Consider the following 20,249-nt stretch of genomic DNA (forward strand, 5'->3'; position numbering starts at 1 on the left):
ATGATTTAATGCTGCTGTGAACATTCTAGTTTGGCTTTGCTGTGGATATATGTTTTCATTTGGGGTATATTTATATCCTAGGAGTGGAATTGCTGGTTCATATGGTAAATCTGTGTGTGCTTTTTGATGAACTGACAAACTTTTTCAAGGGGTTGCAGCAGTTTACATTCACTGACAATATATGAGGATTGCAATTTCTCCATGTTTGCAACACTTGTTCTTACCTTTTTGATAATAGTTATCCTAGTAAGTGTGAAGTAGTATCTCATTGTGGTTTTGATTTACAGTAAACTAGGCAGAAATCATTTTACACAAAGAGGGAAGCCCCCAAATGCCCCTTTTGTACAGATACCCACAGATTAGTTTTATTCAGAATAAGGGAGAAATTTTTGCTCATACTAGAGGAAATTTAGCCGTAGTTTGGAATCTGTACTCAAAATATACATGCAGTCAGGACAGCTAATTCAACTAACTGATTTGCTGCTGAATTTGTTTACTTTTGACTAATATTAACAGTTGTAAATAGAGCAGTACCACTGGTATTTGGAACAGTCCTTACAAAGTCATGGTTGTTAGCCACAATATTTTACTTCTTTTTATATCACCAGTTCTCTTTGTATACCTGGGCTTTCTCCTCTTTAGTGAAATTTTTGATATTGAAGATTTTTTTTTAAATATTTTTCTCAGGATTCCCTCCCTCCCTCTCTTCCTCCCTCCCTCCCTCCCTTCCTTCCTTCCTTTCTCTTTCTCTTTCTTTCTTTCTCTCTCTCTTTCTTTCTGTCTTTCTGTCTCTCTCTCTCTCTTTCTGCTGGAAGTTGAACCCAGGGCCTTGTGCATTCGAGGCAAGTACTCTACCAACTGAGCTACATTCCCACCCAGTCCCTTAATATTGAAGATTTTGAGAACCTTCTCAGTAGTTTTCCTCTTGATCATATTGACAACAGTCTTACATGTAAAATCCAGCAAGCCTTTGATGTCTTTAAGTAGTTTGCACCCAGAATAAATTTCAAAAGTGTCCTTTGGTCAACTTTCAGGAATTCTTGGTCCAAAATGGAGATATTCTTTTTTTATTTTTCTTTATTCTCGTCATCCCCAGGAAGAGGAGGGTCAACCTTGTCACTGAATGACATTTTTAAATATTGCTGCATTAACATTTGGTAGAGTAACTGGGTCATCATCTCCTTCATCATCCATTCCCAAATCTTCCTACGTGGTCTTGATAGTTATAGATTGGCAGTTTTTATATCAGTTTCAAATATCTCTCCATCAAAACTCTGCAGCTTAATTGAAGGCATGGTGTTTGGTCTGAAGAAGAAAGCTGACCAGAGGCTGAGGGGAGTAGGATGGTGTCTGCTCAGAAGAGAAAGAGAGAGTACAAGGCCATACTGCCTTTCCTGAATTCTTAATGTAAATTTTTTTTTAAAAAAATATCTTTATTTTACTTATTTCTTTTTATGTGGTGCTGAGGATCAAACCCAGGGCCTTGCACATGCTAAGCGAGCGCTCTACCACTGAGCCACAACCCCAGCCCTGTAAATGTTTTTGATTGACTGGCTTTATTGCACTTTCCATTTACTTTCACATTATATAGTTTGTGGGTAAACTTTTATTTTCTCATACTCTTGTATCTTAACCCTCTTGCAGTTTAAGTTTTACCCTGACTCTTCCACAAAACCCACTCTTTGTGGTAGTCTCTTTTCAGTTTATATCCATTGTGGTTTGTATTTTACACTAATGCTTTTTTCTTCCTTAGATCACTTGCTGCTGTCAGAAGTACAATTTTTTCCAGGCGTATTAGTTTTTAAAATAAGTTCCTCTGTTTGGCCTCTCTTCTGATATTCCCAAGGTGAAATGAGGATTCCTACAATTTTTTAAAAAATATCTTTATTTTGTTTATTTTTATATGGTGCTGAGGATCAAACCCAGTGCCTTACATGTGCGAGGTAAGCACTCTGCCGCTGAGCCACAACCCCAGACCCACCCTCACAAATTTAATCTGTCTGAAAGCAGATGTCTTCTTAGCTCAAGCTGCACCATTGCTTTCAGGTTTAGCTAGTGCAGCTGAGATGGACAACACATTGCTACTCATGCAGCAGAATTCTTTTCTGTGTACTACTTTTTCTGGTAGATTTCTTTTATACTGGCTGATTAAAGCACAGGTTACTTTCATGGCTGCTTTAATGATTATATGTGACTAACGATGTAAAAAATAATAATGTTAAAATAATCTTCATCAAAGAGTTGTTTTTTCATGGATCTTAGTGAGTTATATACTTTTCAAATCTTTTGAAAGATGGGGCTGAATTCAGAAGGTTCAAAAAGAAGAAATAGCCTCTTGATCTCTAGGGCAATGTTTATTTTCAAGAAACTTTTCTTACCTTTGGTATTATATTGATGCTTTCTCAGTTACTAACATAGTAAACAGAGGTATGAAGTTTTCTTTTTTTTATGGCAGAGGAAAATGAGCCTCAGAGAAATTAACAATATATCCAAAGTCACACAGAAACTGTTGAAATTTCAGGGTAGATCTTTAGATCAGAAGTCATCATTGTTTTAATTTTGTTGTAAATTACAAAGAATTATATCTCTGGATGGGAAAGAGGAGATCCCTTGTAAGAATTAACTTGGGAACTTTTTGAAAATAGTCCAATTTCACCTCCTGCCCCCCCAAATAATGCATATTATACAACTGTTAGTTTGTTATAACAGCAGCTTCCTAAATCTGAACACTTTGTAACTTTTTTTTAATATTTATTTTTTAGTTTTCAGTGGACACAACATCTTTATTTATTTATTTTTTTAAAGAGAGAGAGAGAGAGAGAATTTTTAATATTTATTTATTTATTTATTTAGTTTTTTTTCGGCGGACACAGCATCTTTGTTTGTATGTGGTGCTGAGGATCGAACCCAGGCCGCACGCATGCCAGGCGAGTGCGCTACCGCTTGAGCCACATCCCCAGCCCCAACATCTTTATTTCTATGTGGTGCTGAGGATCGAACCCAGCGTCCCGCGCATGCCAGGCAAACGCGTTAACCACTTGAGCCACATCCCCAGCCCATGTAACTTATTAATATACTCTCGATGTGAAGGAATTCCACATTCTTCTGTTGGTAATGAAATGTGATGCAGTAAATAAGCATGTTTTGGAGCATACTTGTTACTGGATGACTGACTTTAAAATTTTTTTTTTATTTGTTGTTTTTATATATACATAACAGTAGGGGGTGTATTTTGACATATTTTACATACATGGGGTACAACCCATTACAATTTTGATCCCATTCTTGTGGTTGACATGATGTGGAATTACACTAATCATGTATTCTTATATGAGCATAGGAAAGTTATGTCCGATTCATTCTACTGTCCTTCCTATTCCTGTCCCCCCTCCCTTCCCTTATTCACCTTTGTCTAATCCAGTGAACTTCTATACTTCCCCTTCCTACCCTTCCTTATGGGTTAGCATCCACATATCAGAGAGAACATTTACCTTTGATTTTTTTGGGACTGGGTTGTTACACTTAGCATGATATTGGATGACTGACTTTTACTATCCTTATTTTGTGTTATTCTATACAAACTCTTATGATACATAGTGGTTTTTGAGGGATTTGGAGAAAATACTACTAAATACATAAATTATGAATGTAATTGAATAAGATAATATGATTAGCTGAAGTTGGTGCCACAGAGACATAAGTTTTAGCTTGGAGGATACCAATGAAAGATCCTGACTTTTGGTGTGAACCTTAACCTTTTATGAGATTTTCATGTTGCTGGTTAGCTGCCTATTAAGGAGAAGATTGACATATGTTTGTTTTTCTTCAGTCAGCAAGTTTGAGACTGGGGATACTTTTTAGGGACAATAAATTTAGGTGAAAAATGGAGAAATCTGAGACTAAAGCATTTAGGAAATTAGAAAGATAACCAGGATCTAGAATTAGTAGTAAATGGTAACTGATTCTAAGGGTTATGATGTTTGGGGAGCTCAGTGTGTAAGATCATTGTTACTTGCCTGAGTTCTGAACTGAGAAATAAAACAAGAATAAGCAGATGAAGAAACAATTTGTAATACATTTTTTAAATTAATTTTTTTATTCAGGTAAAATTCATATGCCATAAAGTTCTTCATTTTAGAGTATACAATTTAGTGATTTTTAAAAAAATATCTTTTTTTGGTTGTTGATGGACCTTTATTTTATTTATATGTGGTGCTGAGAATTGAACCCAGGGCCTTACACATGCTAGTCAAGTGCTTCACCACTGAGTCACAACCTCAGCCCCAATTTAGTGGTTTTTATTATAGTCACCAGATTTTGTGCAGCCATTATCACTATGAGACAGAATATTTTCATTTTCCCTGAAAGAACTTAGTAGCAGCCACTCTATCTGCCACCCCACCCCAAATCTCCTGGAAAGATCCAACCTACTTCTATCTCTATGGATTTGTTTATTCTGGATATTTTGTGTAAATGGACTGATATAGTATGTGGCCTTTTGTGACTTTGTGTCTGACTTTTTCATTTAGCAAAAGGCTTTTTTTAAAAAAAATTTTCTTTAGGTATATATACAGTAGATTATATTTTGACATATTTATACATGCTTAGAGTATAATTTATTCTAATTAGGATCCCATTTTTGCAGTTGTACATGATGTTGAGTTTAACTGGTCATGTATTCATATATGAACATAGGAAAGTTATGTCTTGATTCATTCTATTGTCTTTCCTATTCCCATCCCTCCCCCACCCCTTATTGTTTATTAGCATCTACCTATCAAGAGAGAATATTAGGCCCTTGGTTTTTTGGGTTGGCTTATTTCACTTAGCATGGTAATCTCCAGTTCCATTCATTTTCCAGCAAATGCCATAATTTCATCCTTCTTTAAAACCGAGTAATATTCCATTATTTATATATACCCCATTTTCTTTATCCATTTGTCTGTTGAAGGGCACCTAGGTTGGTTCTATAGCTTAGCTTTTGTTGCTTGAGCTTTTCAATACATTGATGTGGCTGCATCACTGTATTATGCTGATTTGAAGTCCTTTGGGTATATGCCAAGGAGTAGGAGAACTCAGTCAAATGGTGGTTTCATTCCAAGTTTTCTGAGGAATCTCCATTTGCAGTCCCACCAGCAAAGTATGAGTGAATCTTTTTCTCCCACATCCTCGCCAACATTTATTGTTAGTATTCTTGATCATTGAGCCCAGGGGTGCTTAAACACTGAACTACATTTCCAGCTCTTTTTTTATTTTTTTATTTTGAGATAGTGTCTTGCTCAGTTGCTTAGGACCTCACTAAGTTGCTGAGACTGTCTTTGAGTTTGTGATTCCCCCTCCTCAGCCACCAAGTCACTGAGAAACTATATGCACCATCACACCTGGCCCCTTTTGGTTTTGATAAAACCAATATTGTAGAATGTGACTTAGATTTGATAGCCAAATGAATTGGCTAACTCCATAGCCTCTTATACTCACCTGCTCATGGGATAGCCTACCTTAGAGGATGTTTTGTGTCAGCAGAGCAGATATATTAAAATCACAGCCTTATAGAATCCTGAATGGAGAGAGAAAAGAAAGACTTAACTCCTGGGTGTAGTCTGCCCACCTACCATGATACCTCTTTGGAGAAGAGTAGGCTAAGAGGCCAGGAGTGTTTAGAGAAGTTTGTTCTATAGAAACCAAAAGTTGAAAATGGGTGTACTGCTCTAGTAAAGGGGAAAAAAAAGTTAAGCAAGAAACCTGAAAGAAAAAAAAAGAAAAAGAAACCTGAAAGCCATTTTTAGATGAAAAGGTTGTTCTGTTTTGTCAGGATAGGAAGTATATCAAGGAAAATGATGAGTTCCATTTTAGATATGGTAAATTTGGTATTTTCAAGAGAGAACATTTATGTTTGGATATCAGGAGATTTCTCCCTGATTTAAAAATATGAGATTAATCTGCATATAGGCAATTAAAATACAGGACTAGGTAAATCACCTATAAAGTAAAACAGTAGAGAAAGGTGTCCAGTAATTTCTATATCCGAAATCTTTGTGGTTTTGAGTATACTAACTTATGTTTCTTTGTATCTTGCTATCAGTGACTCATTTCTGATTTTTTGTGAGTTTTGATTGTGAGTTCATTTATTCACATTCATTTATTTTGGAATTCTACTTGTGGGACTTATTCTAGGCCTACAGCAAGGATGAGTTTCCCTAGAATCTGCATTTGCTTCTGTCAGGATCAGGTGGGGGATACTACTATCCTTCAGCTGCCCTAAACAAAATTCTAGGTATGAAGCTTTTAAAACTAAAAATCTAGGAGAGGTTTAACTTGTGGTTGTTAACTATCAGGGAGACACCACTGCATTGCTGTAATAGCACCATCATCTTGCCAACACTTAGTGCCAAGGGTACAAAAGCAACATTCCTTAAAGTTCTCTTTGGTAAGACTTACACCCCAAGAGGTCTTAAAATTGCAAGTTGGAATTTGTAAGATATGCCAAAAATGCCCTAAAGGTGAAAGAAAATTGCTTTTTTTTTCTTTTCTGCATACCTTCCAAGTTTCCCTCTTTCTTTTAATTTTTGGCTTCAGCTCATACCTTATTCTCTGTCAGGCTTTAGATTTCTTTTTAAAGGTTTAAAAATACGTTATCCAGCTATTTGGTTATTTTCAGACCAATCCATCCATCTTGTCATTATAGCAGAAATAGAAGTGTCTGTCATCTGTCTCTCTTAAGTGTATACAGGGACAATTAGTTGCTGCGAATCATTCAGTCTCTGAATCAAAGGTTATAAATTTAGAACAAAATCCAGTGTTTTGTTTGACAGGTTAGTATGTAGACAACAAAATTTAAGATATTTCAAATAATATTTTGAATTTCTTCTTTTGAAAAATTGGAAGTTCTTAAAATACTGGGTCTAAGATATTCTTGCCTAGCAACATTTGGCTAGATAGAACTGGGAGTAGCAGCTGATCCCTTCCTATTAAACATGCTCTTTTTGGTTGCTCACAGTCTTTACCTCTTGTCTAGTATACATGTATGTGTACAGTTAAACCAATTCCAACAAACCCACATGATAAATAAGATGTGTAGGTGGTATTATCTCCAAGTTTCAGCTGAAAGAACTGGAGTTCAGTGAGGTTGTATAAATTCTTCAAGATCTCAATAAGTCACAGTTAGAATTTGAACCTAGAACTTATTTTAAAGCTCCTTCTGTTCTAGTGCTCTTAACTTTTTTTTTTTTAAGCAATGGAACTGTTACTTCAGATGAAGTCTTAGTGCAGTTCAGTATATATAAAACCAATAATGGTAGCACTGCTTTTATTGAGGAGTAGTTGTGTATATTGTGGGGAGATAAATTAACTTGCATGCTTAACTCTATAATAGCTTTTAGGTATCCCTCTGGAATGCTTAGGATTCTCCTAAACAGTTTGGATACACTCTCTCTATTCTATAAATATAACTATTTGTTAAATTTTATGAGCAGGCTTCTCATGTCACAGTTTGGTGTGTGTGTATGTGTACCAGGGATTGAACTCAGGGGCCCTCAACCACTGAGTCACATCCCCAGCTCTGTTTTGTATTTTATTTAGAGACAAGGTCTCACTGAGTTGTTTAGCCGTTGCTGAGGCTGGCTTAGAACTTGCAATCCTCCTGTCATAGCCTCCCGAGCTGCTGGGATTACAGGTGTGTGCCACCGTGCCCAGCCATGTCACACAGTTTTAATGTGTTTATTTCTGTCATATTTCCGGTATGTGTGTCTTCCTCAGTGTAATCCTTTTTATCAACCTGTAGTATTTTTTGTTCATGTGATTTTTGTGTTCTGATAATGGTGATTCGTCTTCTGTTTCTTTTTTCAGATGTTTTAATTAGAATTGTCGTGTAATTTATAGTTCTAACATGCTTAGGAACATGTAATAATTAACTCTTATTTATTTTTTAGATTCTCTTTGTGGCCAGATGGGTTTGTATGGACAGGCTTGTCCATCTGTAACTTCATTAAGGTGAGTGCTCTTTTTCTTTTTTTTTTGGTGGGTGGACACCAGGGATTGAATTCAGGGGTACTCGACCACTAAGCCACATCCCCAGCCCTATTTTGTATTTTATTTAGAGACAGGGTCTCATTGAGTTGCTTAGGGCTTTGCTTTCGCTGTGGCTGGCTTGGAACTTGCAAACCTTCTGCTTTAGCCTTCGGAGCAGTTAGGGTACAGGCATAAGCCACTGTGCCTGGCAAGTGCTCTTTTTCTTTGTTGAGATATTCAATTCTTGAAAAAAATTTTACCAGTCAAGGCATATTACAATGAATTTAAAGGTATATCTCAGAATAAAATATTACTGTTTTGTCAAGTAGTACAATTTGACTGAGTATAGAGATATTTTTGCTTTCAGAGATTTTTTTGTTAATGAGATTTGGATCTGCTTTTAATATCTGTTTAGTGAACTAAGTAAATTTAGTGTATAATCTTATACATGAAATGACGTATTTTGTACTTTTTAGTTGTTTCTTTTCTTTTAAAAACTACCCTTTCTCCCTGTTTAAATTAGCAGATAGTAAATTTTGGACTAACTTCTTTACAGATTAAATATTACTGAGGATACTAGTTTTAACTTGTTTTTGAGGAATGGTGTAAATATCTGAATTGCCATCATTTACAATAGTAAAATGTAAAAATGCAGGAATTTTTAAGTTGTTGCTCAGTAGTTTTTGGAATTAGCAATTCCTTCTATAAATTAAAGCTTATGTGAAATTCATGGATAAAGCAGGTACATATGGGACTTTTTTGTTTGTGTAGACATCCATGGTCTACTCTCATAGTAGCCTCTGAAAACTGAGACTCTTACAAAAATAACCTTAACCTAATCTGTTCATTGAAATCATCTTACAGATTAGAATGTAAGTGTTGATGACAGCATGTACTAGTTACATGTGATATTGCCAAAGTTAGCTGTATCATTTATACATTTAGCATATTGAGCACCTAATATCTAATCAGCCACTATCCTAATATAATAGGTAAAAATCATATATTCATGGAATATGCATTCTGGTGAGGGGATAATTAATAAAATAAATATAGAAGAATCTGTTAGATAGTAAAAGTAATAAGGGCTAAGAAGAAAATTGAAATGGAGAACAGGAATAAGATATAGAGTATATGTTATTTAAACAGGTTAGCCAGAGAATGCTTCATTGAAAGGTGACATTTGAATGAAGAGCTGAGTGATGGAATGAGCCGTATACTGGGTATGTGGATGATGAACATTCTGGGCAGAGAAATTCCAGGAAATGCCAAGGCAGAAGTCTGCTCTGTGTATTTGAGGAACATTGAAGAGGCCAGTGTGGTTTGAATAAATGATCAAGAGAGTTGGAATTGTCCTATTATGGAGGGCAGGAGGAAAGAGAAGGGATATAAAGTTGCTAGAAACATGAATGTGAAGTCAAGGAATTCTTAGATTTGAAAGAGATTCTGGTTGTCTAGACTACCACAAACGAAAATGAACAGTGAAATTGCCCTTTAATTTTTGGGTACTTGAATTTTCAGCAGGTAAAGACTGTTATTCTCTTCCTCAGAAGGTAAACGTTATGCCATTATGGCATTTCTTTCCATGAGAATGCATTTTTTTTTTAATCTTATAATAGTGGTTCTTTTTCTACTTAACTCATGCCTGCCACCTATATAGCTCTGACAAGAATTAAAAAAATAATTTCATTAGTTTCTAAAGCTGTTCTAGAATTAATTTGACTTAATGTTGATTTCTCCTTAGTATGATGAGAGGAGTCATTTTTGAATATTTAAAAATTTGGATAAATTTACATCAGGATATTTTGTAGACTTTAGTCTTCCACTAACTAGATTTCCTTAAAGATATTTTAGTAGTGGAATATGCTGAAACAATACTGTATTAAGGCCATTGACTGAAAATTTAAATCCTTTAACTTGAATATTTAATTTAGGTTAAGCTGATACAGGCATTGGTTTAGGAATAATATATGTCTGGATGTTTTGCTTGATAAAATTGTAGAACTGGAAAGTATGATAAAAGAGAAGAGATACTATAAATTATTTATAATTTATCCTTTGTGCTATAATTCCTGTGCACCATATTGTAGAATCAGAATTATTAAACCAAGACGCCTAATACCATCTGAGTCACAGTATTTTGTATCTTTATGTATGTCTTTCATTTCTGTAATATTCTATATGGCTCATCTCTGAAGCAAAGAATTCCATTCTTAGATGTATAGATAGAAGACTATTATCATTTGCATTTCTAAGCGGAAGCCAGTATTGGTTTGAGATAAGAGGATAAAAAGACTGATTTTTTTGGGGGTGGGCAGCAGAAGAGGATAAAACAGGATAACTTAAAACTACAATAAATGCTGATCTACTTTTTCCACAATTACCAGAAATGCTTCCCCTCTACCAGCTACATTACCCAAATAAGAAGAGAACCAGAACTCTTAAAGTAACTTAGACACCCACTGAAAAATACTGCTTGTTTGCCTTACCTCTCTTGTATATACTACTGTGTATATGATTATGCATACTACGTGTTTATTTATGAAGTAGCTAGCCTCAAGACCGGGAGCACATGAGTTGGTGGGGAAGAAATGGATATATGGCTGGACATGAGAACATGGGTAGGCATGTACAGTTTTATAAGCACAGGTATGAGTGGGAGTGCACAGTGTATATGTAAGTGAAGGTAAGGAGTGGGATGAAAATAGTGAAGTATTTTAAAAAAATTTTGGGTTAGGATAGTTAGTAAATAGATTTAAACTCTCCCTTGGGGATGTGGCTTAAGTGGTAGCGCGCTCGCCTGGCATGCGCGGGGCACTGAGTTCGATCCTCACCACCACATAAAAATAAAATAAAAAATGTTGTGTCCACTGAAAACTAAAAAATAAATATTAAAAAATTCTTTCTCTCTCTCTCTCTCTCAAAAACAAAAACAAAAACCTCTGTCCCCTTAAATATTTAGGGTAAACAAATATTGTCTTTTATAGATTATATTGGATCTTTATCTTATCTGAATGTGTTGATTATTTTGAAAATCACTATATTTTATGATTAAAAAGTAATACTCTAGGGCTGGGGCTGTAGCTCAGTGGTAGAGTTCTTGCCTTATACATGTAAAGCACTGGGTTCAATCCTCAGTACCACATAAAAATAAATATATAAAAAGATATGGTGTCCATTTACAACTAAAAAAAAATGTAACACTTTAGTGTAGAAAATTTGGAAAGAAAGCCTTTTAAAATATCTTCATATCATATAATTGTATACTATATCAGATTATATGTAAATTTATTTAAGATTATTTATAGAAAATTTGTAGCAATAGCTAGATATACTCTTTAATTTTAATCAGACTGCTCTTATCAACACTTTGTTCTTCTTGCTGATATAGGTAAAATTACATTATAATTAAAGTTGCAGTAACAATATCATATTCTGTATACGTAATGAGACTATTTTCTTCTGTCAGAGCTCTTTTGGGAGGTAGAAATCATACCACTTATTTGAACAGGGATTCTTTAATAGAATTCTTAACTAGATATAAAGTTGTTAACTAGGTAATAGAATAAAATAAAACTTTTAGGTATCAAGAAGATAGACACAGGGTTGGAGTTGTGGCTCAGTGGTGGAGTGCTCGCCTAGCACATGCGAGGCCCTGGGTTCGATCCTCAGCACCACATTAAAACAAATAAATAAAGGTATTGTGTCCAACTACAACTAAAAAATAAATATTAAAAAAAAAGAAAGACACAATAGGCTGGGTGCATTGGTGTCTGCCTATAATTCCAGCTACCGGGGAGGCTGAGGCAGGAAGATCACAGATTCAAAGCTAAGCCTCAACAACTTAGTGATATTCAAAGCTAGCCTCAACAACTTAATGATATGAAGAAAAAATAAAAAGGGCTGGGATGTAGCTCAGTGGTAGAGTGCCCCTGTGTTCAGTCCTTCGTTCCGGGGTAGGAGCAGGGTGACAGGTGACACACAGTGCGCCAACTACTACTTGTAGAACTCGGGGAGTTCTAAGGCTGGGGATGGGGGACTTAGAAATAAAGTCCCTGTTGAACTGAGACTTAGACCTGTAAGAATAAGCTGCTGCATAGCTAGAGTTGGTGTTTGATCTTGGAAGAGGGGACCTATGAGATTGAGACCTAGGCCTCTGAGAAGGGGATGCTGGCTAGTGTTGGTGTTTCTGCATGTATTGGAAACACTGTAAGCTAGATTTATCTGCTGCTATGAGAAAGACTGCTGCTTCAGGGATGAAGAAGGCTTTGCTAGGGAATTGCTCTTATGGTTCTCATAGAATAGGCAGGAAGGTACAAGTCTCTTCCTCCTCTTCTAGGCTTGAATCTGTTTTCAGTACCTCTTGGTAGAGCTTTGTAGGAAGCCATTTAGCAAAGCTGAAGTGTCTTTTGCAGAGAATCCCAGCTCTAGCATCACAAAGCAGAATGAGGTGAGGGGTGTTTCAGTTTAGAGCTGAGGTGTAGTAACTTTATAACTGTCAACACTTGTTCTAGCAGACTGCTGAGAATGATAATATAAAAAGATGTTTTCTGTTTTACAGCCAGTGTTTATGTGACTTTTGGTAGAAATTACCTTTATGTTCTTGAAAAGCACCAAGTTTTCTTGTGTGAAGAATCAAAAGATAAGTATTCCTTGCAGTCTGAGTCTATTGTGTTTATATCTTATAGATGGTGAGAGTTTGTATAATGAAGAATACCAGGTTGTTCATTCATATCTGTTCATTTCTGGAGTCTTGGATAGTAAGGGTAAGGGTTCAGGTAGTGATGGGATCAGTTTCTGTCAAACAGTAGAATCTTAAAAATTTAGCACTTTCTTTTTGGATAAGATAGATTGGAATCCTGACGTGTGCCTGCATTTTATTTCCAAGTACAGACTCAATAAGAATAAATACTGTGCTTGAGCATTTGCTTTATCTTCTGTGGACAAGTAAACGTGTTTATCACACGATTTACTATTTTTTTTTTTTTATATAATGTAGCAATACACTATTTTTTTTAAAGAGAGAGAGAGAAAATTTTTAAATATTTATTTATTTTTTTTTAGTTTTTGGTGGACACAACATCTTTATTTTATGTGGTGCTGAGGATCGAACCCAGCGCCCCGCATGCCAGGCGAGCACACTACCGCTTGAGCCACATCCCCAGCCCCGCAATACACTATTTTTACAATTTGATTTTTGTCAAAGCAAAATAAATTTTGATGTTTCTTTGAGTTTGTTAAGATGGGCCCTTCATTTCTGAACTATTGATTTTTTATGGTCCATCAATGTATTTAGCTTGGGACATAGGGTTGCAGTAGCACTTAAAGTAATTTTTGGTGATATTTATCACCTTCTATCTGATTACTTTCTTCTATCTTTTTCTATGTGTATTCATTTTTCTTGCTTATTTTCCTTTTTGTTATGCTTCTCCCTTAAGTAAGCCCTTTATTATTGATTTAATTTGTATGTTTGGTGTATGCTAAGGAACACGAAGATATTTTAGCATGAGCTTTCCCAGAGAAGTTTATGTGTTAGTGCCCCAGATGAATTCCTGTCCATCTGGTTCCTCTTTTCCTCCTTTTGATATTGATGACCCTGATGTTTAGAATGATGAGAAGAGGTTAGATTTATTTTAAGGCTTTTTGCTGCTTTATTTTCGGTAGCTGATACTGACAAAGCAGTTCTGGTTTGTAGTCTTTTTTTTTTAATTTTTTTTTTTTTTAGTTGTAGTTTGATATCACAATGTCTTTATTTTATTTATTTATTTTTATGTGGTGCTGAGGATTGAACCCAGCGCCTTGCATGTGGTAGGTGAGTACTCTACTGCTGAGCCACAACCCCTAGCCCCCTGGTTTGTAGTCTTAAAACCAATAGATACACATTCAGTTCTCTGTCTGATAAAAATTAGCCATGTAATCTTGGGCAAATTACTTTTTCTAATTTTGTTCTAATAGGGTTGTTAACTTTACTGAAATGTTAGGATTCATGGGATTAAATATATACATAAGATATCTGGCATTTTTTTCTGTACTTTTTCATTTTCCAATAGTAGAAAGAAAAAGGACTCATCATTTTTAGAATAAGATGGGACAGATTTGTATCCTTTGCTATCAGCTCAAGAACATGGAGAAGAAGAGGATTTCTTTATCTCCTATTTCTTCTTCATCCTAAATTCTTACATTCTAGAATCCTGCCAGATGTTCAGATTTGCCACTGACGCTGAGGCTAAGGATGTTGCTGACATATAATATTATGTGTTTATTGTATTTTTAGTTAATATAGTTAAAATTTTATGCTTTTAGGTCTGTTCCACACACTGGCAGAAAAAGCCCTTTATCATCATGTGATATTTGTTATTATTTATTTATTTTATACACACACACACACACACACACACATGCAAATCAAAACCATTCTAAGATTTCGTCTCACTCCAGTCAGAATGGCAGCTATTATGCATAAAACAACAATAAGTGTTGACGAGGATATGGGGAAAAAGGTACACTCATATATATACTGCTGGTGGGACTGCAAATTGGTATAATCACTCTGGAAAGCAGTATGGAGATTTCTTGGAAAATTGGGAATGGAACCACAATTTGACCCAGCTGTTACTCTCCTTGGTCTATACTAAGAGGACTTAAAAACAGCATTCTACAGGGACATAGCCACATCCATGTTTATAGCAGCACAATTCACAATAGCTTAACTGTGGAACCAACCTAGATGCCCTTTTAGTAGATGAATGGATAAAAAAAAATGTGGCATATATACACAAAGGAATATTATCAGCAATAAAAGAGAGTAACATCATGGCATTTGCAGGTAAATGGATGTAGTTGGAGAAGATAATGCTAAGTGAAGTTAGCCAATCCCCCCCTCCACCCCAAAAAGGCGAATGTTTTCCCTGATATAAGGTGACTGACTCATAGTGGGGTAGAGAGAGGAAGCATGTGAGAAATAGACAAACTCTAGATAGGGCATAGGGGTGGGAGGGAAAGGGAAGGGGCAGGGGGTTAGCAATGATGGTTAGGAATGTGATGGACATCGTTATCCAAAGTACATGTATGAAGACATGAATTGGTGTGAACATACTTTAAATACAAACAAAGATATGAAAAATTGTATGTGTAGTAAGAATTCTATATGTGTAATAAGAATTATGATGCATTCCGCTGTCATGTATTTAAAAAATAAAAGCAATTAAAAAGAAAAAAAGAAAATAAAATCTAGATTAGCTACTTTGTATACATTAATGATAGACTTGTAGTAAACTTGGTAGTACTTAAAAAAAGAAAGATAATAAGAAAGCCTGCTAATTTGATCATTACAAAAATCATTTTTAAATACACTTTGAGGCCAGATAGGGTGGTACATGCCTTTAATTCCAGCTACTCAGAAGAGTGAGGCAGGAGAATTGCAAGTTTGAGGCCTGCCTAGGCAATTTAGTGAGACCGTGTTTCAAAATAAAAAATAAAAAGGACTGGGATGTAGCTTAGTTGTAGAATGTCCCTGGGTTCAGTTCCTGGGACCATACACACACAAAGTGCTTAGAACTTTTCTTGAGTTATCTTTTAAAGTTTCTCTGATATGATGGCCACTTGCCTTATTAAAAATTCCATTTCTCGTTCAACACCATTCACATTTTACTAGCCACCCATGACTAGTGGCTTATTATATCGGAGAATACACAATCCTTTCCATTGTCATAGGAAGTTCTGTTGGACAGAGCTTGTCTAGATTATTCTAAATATAATCTTTGATCTAAGTAGCTAATGTCCTTGGAGCCTTGATTTCTGAAAAGATACTAAGGAGTGCTATTAACTGTTTATTAACTTAAGGACCCTTTATAAAGTTTTCTTTTGTAACTGAATAGTGACTTTGGTAGCTAACATTTATGGTATTCATACTGCTTTTATTAGGCTAGACATTATTTAAGCACGTTTTTTCAGCCCCGATGGTTCTTAGTAGCCAACCCAGGACCTGGTGCATATTAGGGAAGCTCTCTACCACTGAGTCCAGCCCTATTGAAGTACTTCATATGTGTTAAAATAAAATCCCCCCAATATCTTTGAGGTCAGTACCATTATTTCCTTCGTTTAACAAATGAGAAACAGAGGTAAATTTAAGCAACTCAAGGACATTCAGCTAATTGGGGATAGATCTAGGATTTATATATATATAGATCTTGTTCTAGTACTCATGTTTTTAACCATATAAACTCTTCTGCCTGTCAGCTGTCAGTATTATTGTAGTTTGAGGATTAACAAAATAAAAAAAGAAATGTTGCCAAACAAACATCCAGTTTAATTGGGGCCACCCCCACTCCAAACAAAACAAAACAAAACAAAACCCATGCAGGAAACTGAGGGAAAAAAAGTGATAGAAAACCACTTATTTAATTTTAAAATACATTGTATAAAAATTGAAAAAAAATATTACTAAAGGGGAGATGGTAGGGAAATTCAAGTTGTTTATACATGTGGGGAAAGTGATACCAGAAGTGATAGGGAATAAAAAGCATCACTGAATATACTGGTGGAGTAAATAACCTCTGCCTGCTAACAGTGCACATAGAATAAAATAATACTGAATACTAGAAAAACTTATTTGATTTAGTAAGTTTATTTTAGTCAGGCTTTGTGTTATTGAAAATAAAAGAAATCAGCATTGCATATTTTAAGCAAAAAAGAAAAAGGAATTTTTATTAATTCTGCCTATTCAAGAACAGAGAGTCTTTCCGTCTTCTAAAGTCCTCTTCAGATTCTTTCTCCAGTGTTTTATACGATTCATAGGCGAGATCTTTCATCTTTTTGGTTAGGTTAATTATCAGGTACTTTATTTTTTGGAGGCCATTGTGAAGGGGATGATTTTCCTGATTCTTTCTCCACTGAATCACTGTTGGAATATAGAAAAACTGTTGATTTATGAGTGTTGATATTTATCCTGCTACTTTGCTAAATATATTTATTAGCTCTAGAAGTCTCCTGGTGGAATTTTTTAGTTCTTGTTAGATACAGGGTCATGTCATCAGCAAATAGTAATATGATAGATTGACTTCTTTTCCTATTCATATCCCTTTAATTTCCTTCTCATGCCTGATTGTCCCGGCTAGAATTTCAAGAACTAGATTGAATAGAAGTAATGAGAGTGGACATATTCTTATCTTCTTCCTGATTGTAGAGGAAGAGCTTTCAGTTTTTCTCCATTCAGTATGATGTTGGCTATGGGTTTGTCAAATATAGCCTTTCTAATGTTGAGGTAAGTTCCCTCTATCTCAGTTTCTCCAGTGTTTTTAACATGAATGGTTGCTGTATTTTATCAGAAGTCTTTTCTGCATCCTTTGAAACAATCATATGATTCTTGTTCTTATTTAGGTGGTGAATTACATTTATTGATTTGCATATGTTGAACCAGCCTTGTATCCCTGGGATGAAGTCCAGTCGATCATGATGTATTATCTTCGTAAAATGTTTTTGAATGTGGTTTGCTAATATTTTATTAAGGATTTTAGTATCTATGTTCATTAAGGAGATATTGGTCTGTAGTTTTCTTTCCTAGGTGGGTCTTTGTCTGGTTTTGGTATCAGGGTAATACTGACTTCATTAAATATGTTTGGGAGTGTTTCTTCCCTTTTAATTTCCTGGAATAATTTGATGAACATTGGGGTTAGTTCTTTAAAGGTCTGGTAGAACTCTGCTTAGAATTCAACTGGCGAGCCAGAATTTTTTAATGAAGACTCTGCCCTTTGTGCTGTTTTTACTTCAGGAATTCCTTATTTGGGGCAAGGGAACCTCTTCAATAGTTTGTAAAGCTTATGGATCTTTCTTAGAATGATGTTCACAGTTTATTTAAAATTAAAAAAGGTTAAGATTACAAAGGAAACCAGTTTTGTATATTATATTGATATACAAAATAATCAAATATTAACTTTGATTAATAATCAAAATATTAACTTTATGTCATAGTAATATATGTTCTTTTAAATTATCACATTAAACAAAAGATCCAGTGTCAAGTCTTAAGAAAGTGGCATAATTTTGAAATAGTTGCTGAATTGAAATAAAACTTTTGAGATTTCTGCAACATTTGTTATAAATATATTCATGATTTTTATTGGTGGCAAAGTCACAAGTACTGTTGATGCTACTGTGATACATTATTTCGTAATTAAAGGAAGTGCTAAATTTCAGTTATAAGTTAGTAAAAATAAAGACTGTGTTTTCCTCCATTAAATTCTTTTTTTTTTTTTTTAAAGAGAGAGGGGGAGAGAGAGAGAGAGAGAGAGAGAGAATTTTAATATTTATTTTTTAGTTTTTCGGCAAACACAACATCTTTGGTTATATGTGGTGCTGAGGATCGAACCTGGGCCACACGCATGCCAGGCAAGCGCGCTACCGCTTGAGCCACATCTCCAGCCCCATTAAATTCTTAATGGACCTCTTTAGCTCTGGAGGGAAGGGTGGCTATGGTGAGGACATTTGGATCAATAATCTTGGGGTGGAAAGACAACTCATACAGCATTGCCTTTGTATAGCAAGGCGTTATTCTTTTTTCCTAAAGCTGCAGTTGTGTATGTACAGTTAACTACTTCATTTTGGACTTAAGGAGCAGTTTGTGTTTATTCAGCCTTGTAAGGCTTCAAATTATAGGACTCTTGGCTTAAATTGCAGGCTATGGGCAGGGAGTACCTTCTTTAGTAAGCAAACCTGTATTTTCTCTATCTTTGCTTGAACTAATGAAAGTTTATTTCTCTTTTAGAAGTTTGCTTTAAGTGACAAGAAGGAGGCAACGCATTCTAAATTTTTCCTACATATCTCTTTGCTATAACCTTAGTTGGCCTGTGGTTTTGCCTTTCTAATTCCACAGGTGACAGTCAGCTTAATCCTTTGCCACTTGTTTTCCAACCTGCAGTATCAGAATTCATTAACTTGTTAACTCCTCTTTAGGATAGTGCCTTATTTTAGGTTTTGTTACTTGTATTGCTCCACTGCCCTATCCCCAAATCATGCACCTGCTGGTAGATACACAAAAAGTCTGAAAGGTAAGCTTTCCAGAGCTGGGATGGCAGTTTCACACACAGAAAAATCAGGGACCCAGATTCTTTCTCTCTACTTCTATATCCTAAGTGTGTGGCTTCAATTCTCAAGATTACCTAATGATTCAAAATGGCTGGTGGAGCAGTAGTTATTATATTTACATTCCATCAAGCAAGAAGGGCAAAAGGGTGCAATTCCATCCTGAATAAAATGGGTTGTACGCCTAAGGATGAAAGTAAAATTGATATATTAGATGGCAGTTAGTGGTCCTTGCCACAGCCTCTGATTCTAGTTGATTTCGGTGCTGAAATTCTGTAAATAGAGTGATAGCACATAGTGACCCCCAGAAATGCATATGATCGGAAGTATATAATAATCACTGCTATTGTAATTGCAGGATTTCTTCAGAGTTCTTAGTTGCTTAATTTTCCATATGCTGCCAAGTCTTAAGATGAAATGCTGAATGCCAGGAATGGAGTGGGAAGATTTAGTAATATTTGGGCCACAACATCATTACCCTCATTATTATTATTCCTTTTATTGTCTCTGATATTTTCCTCTTACTCTGTGAAGGGCTACAATATCTCTGTCTTTCTCCTCCCTTTTGATACTGTTGGAACTTGAAAACTTTTCTGAGTAAGCCTTTACTACTTCTTGGGAATTAGGAAGATTGCAGGGTTGATACCAGAACATTGCGATAAAAGTAACTAAAAAGTTTTGTGTGGGGGATTTTATCAGTGGTAGTGTTTAATAAAGTGGGATTAGAGCCCCTTTATTTACTCTCATTTCATGAGTTAGGTTTGAGTTGTTATATCTTGATGATTCTTACCCTTTAATTTTATGTAAAGGAAATTCCTTATGGAAGTTCTTTTAGTGACAGATATCATCATAGATTTAAGAACTTTCACCATAGACTCTCCATACTTGATTTCTCCCACAAGTAACTCTGCTCTTATTTTCTCTGCTGTTCCAACATAACTTTCTGGTCCTGTGTAATGTTGCCTGTCATTATGTGTTCTGCATTATGCTTTTTTTTTGAGCTTTTAAAGGATTTTGATCCTGTGAATATCCTTCCCTTATGCTATTAAGTCCTCTTGTTCACCTTTTCTTTTTTGATTTTAACAGATGTTTTAGCCCCTAACAAGTATTTTGGCTCATACAGCTGTTATGGTCTTTGGGTAGTGCACCATTGGATGGTCATT

At 35.3% G+C, this 20,249-nt stretch overlaps 1 protein-coding gene across 6 annotated transcripts in view; it reads left to right on the plus strand.

Moving 5' to 3' along the window:
• The window catches only part of Foxj3 (forkhead box J3), a 112,631-nt gene that overhangs the window by 14,836 nt on the left and 77,546 nt on the right, over positions 1-20,249 (plus strand). For all 6 annotated transcript variants that reach the window (XM_046468890.2, XM_058570835.1, XM_046468892.2 and 3 more), the window contains exon 2: positions 7,929-7,989. In XM_046468890.2, the coding sequence (XP_046324846.1) occupies positions 7,946-7,989 (44 nt within the window). In that variant the 5' untranslated portion in view covers positions 7,929-7,945. The remainder of the gene's footprint in view (positions 1-7,928; positions 7,990-20,249) is intronic.

This window comes from Marmota monax, unplaced genomic scaffold, assembly GCF_021218885.2.
Source record: "Marmota monax isolate L192 unplaced genomic scaffold, Marmota_monax_Labrador192_F-V1.1 WCK01_AAM20220418_F8-fsc00008, whole genome shotgun sequence".
Taxonomy (NCBI): Eukaryota; Metazoa; Chordata; class Mammalia; order Rodentia; family Sciuridae; genus Marmota; species Marmota monax.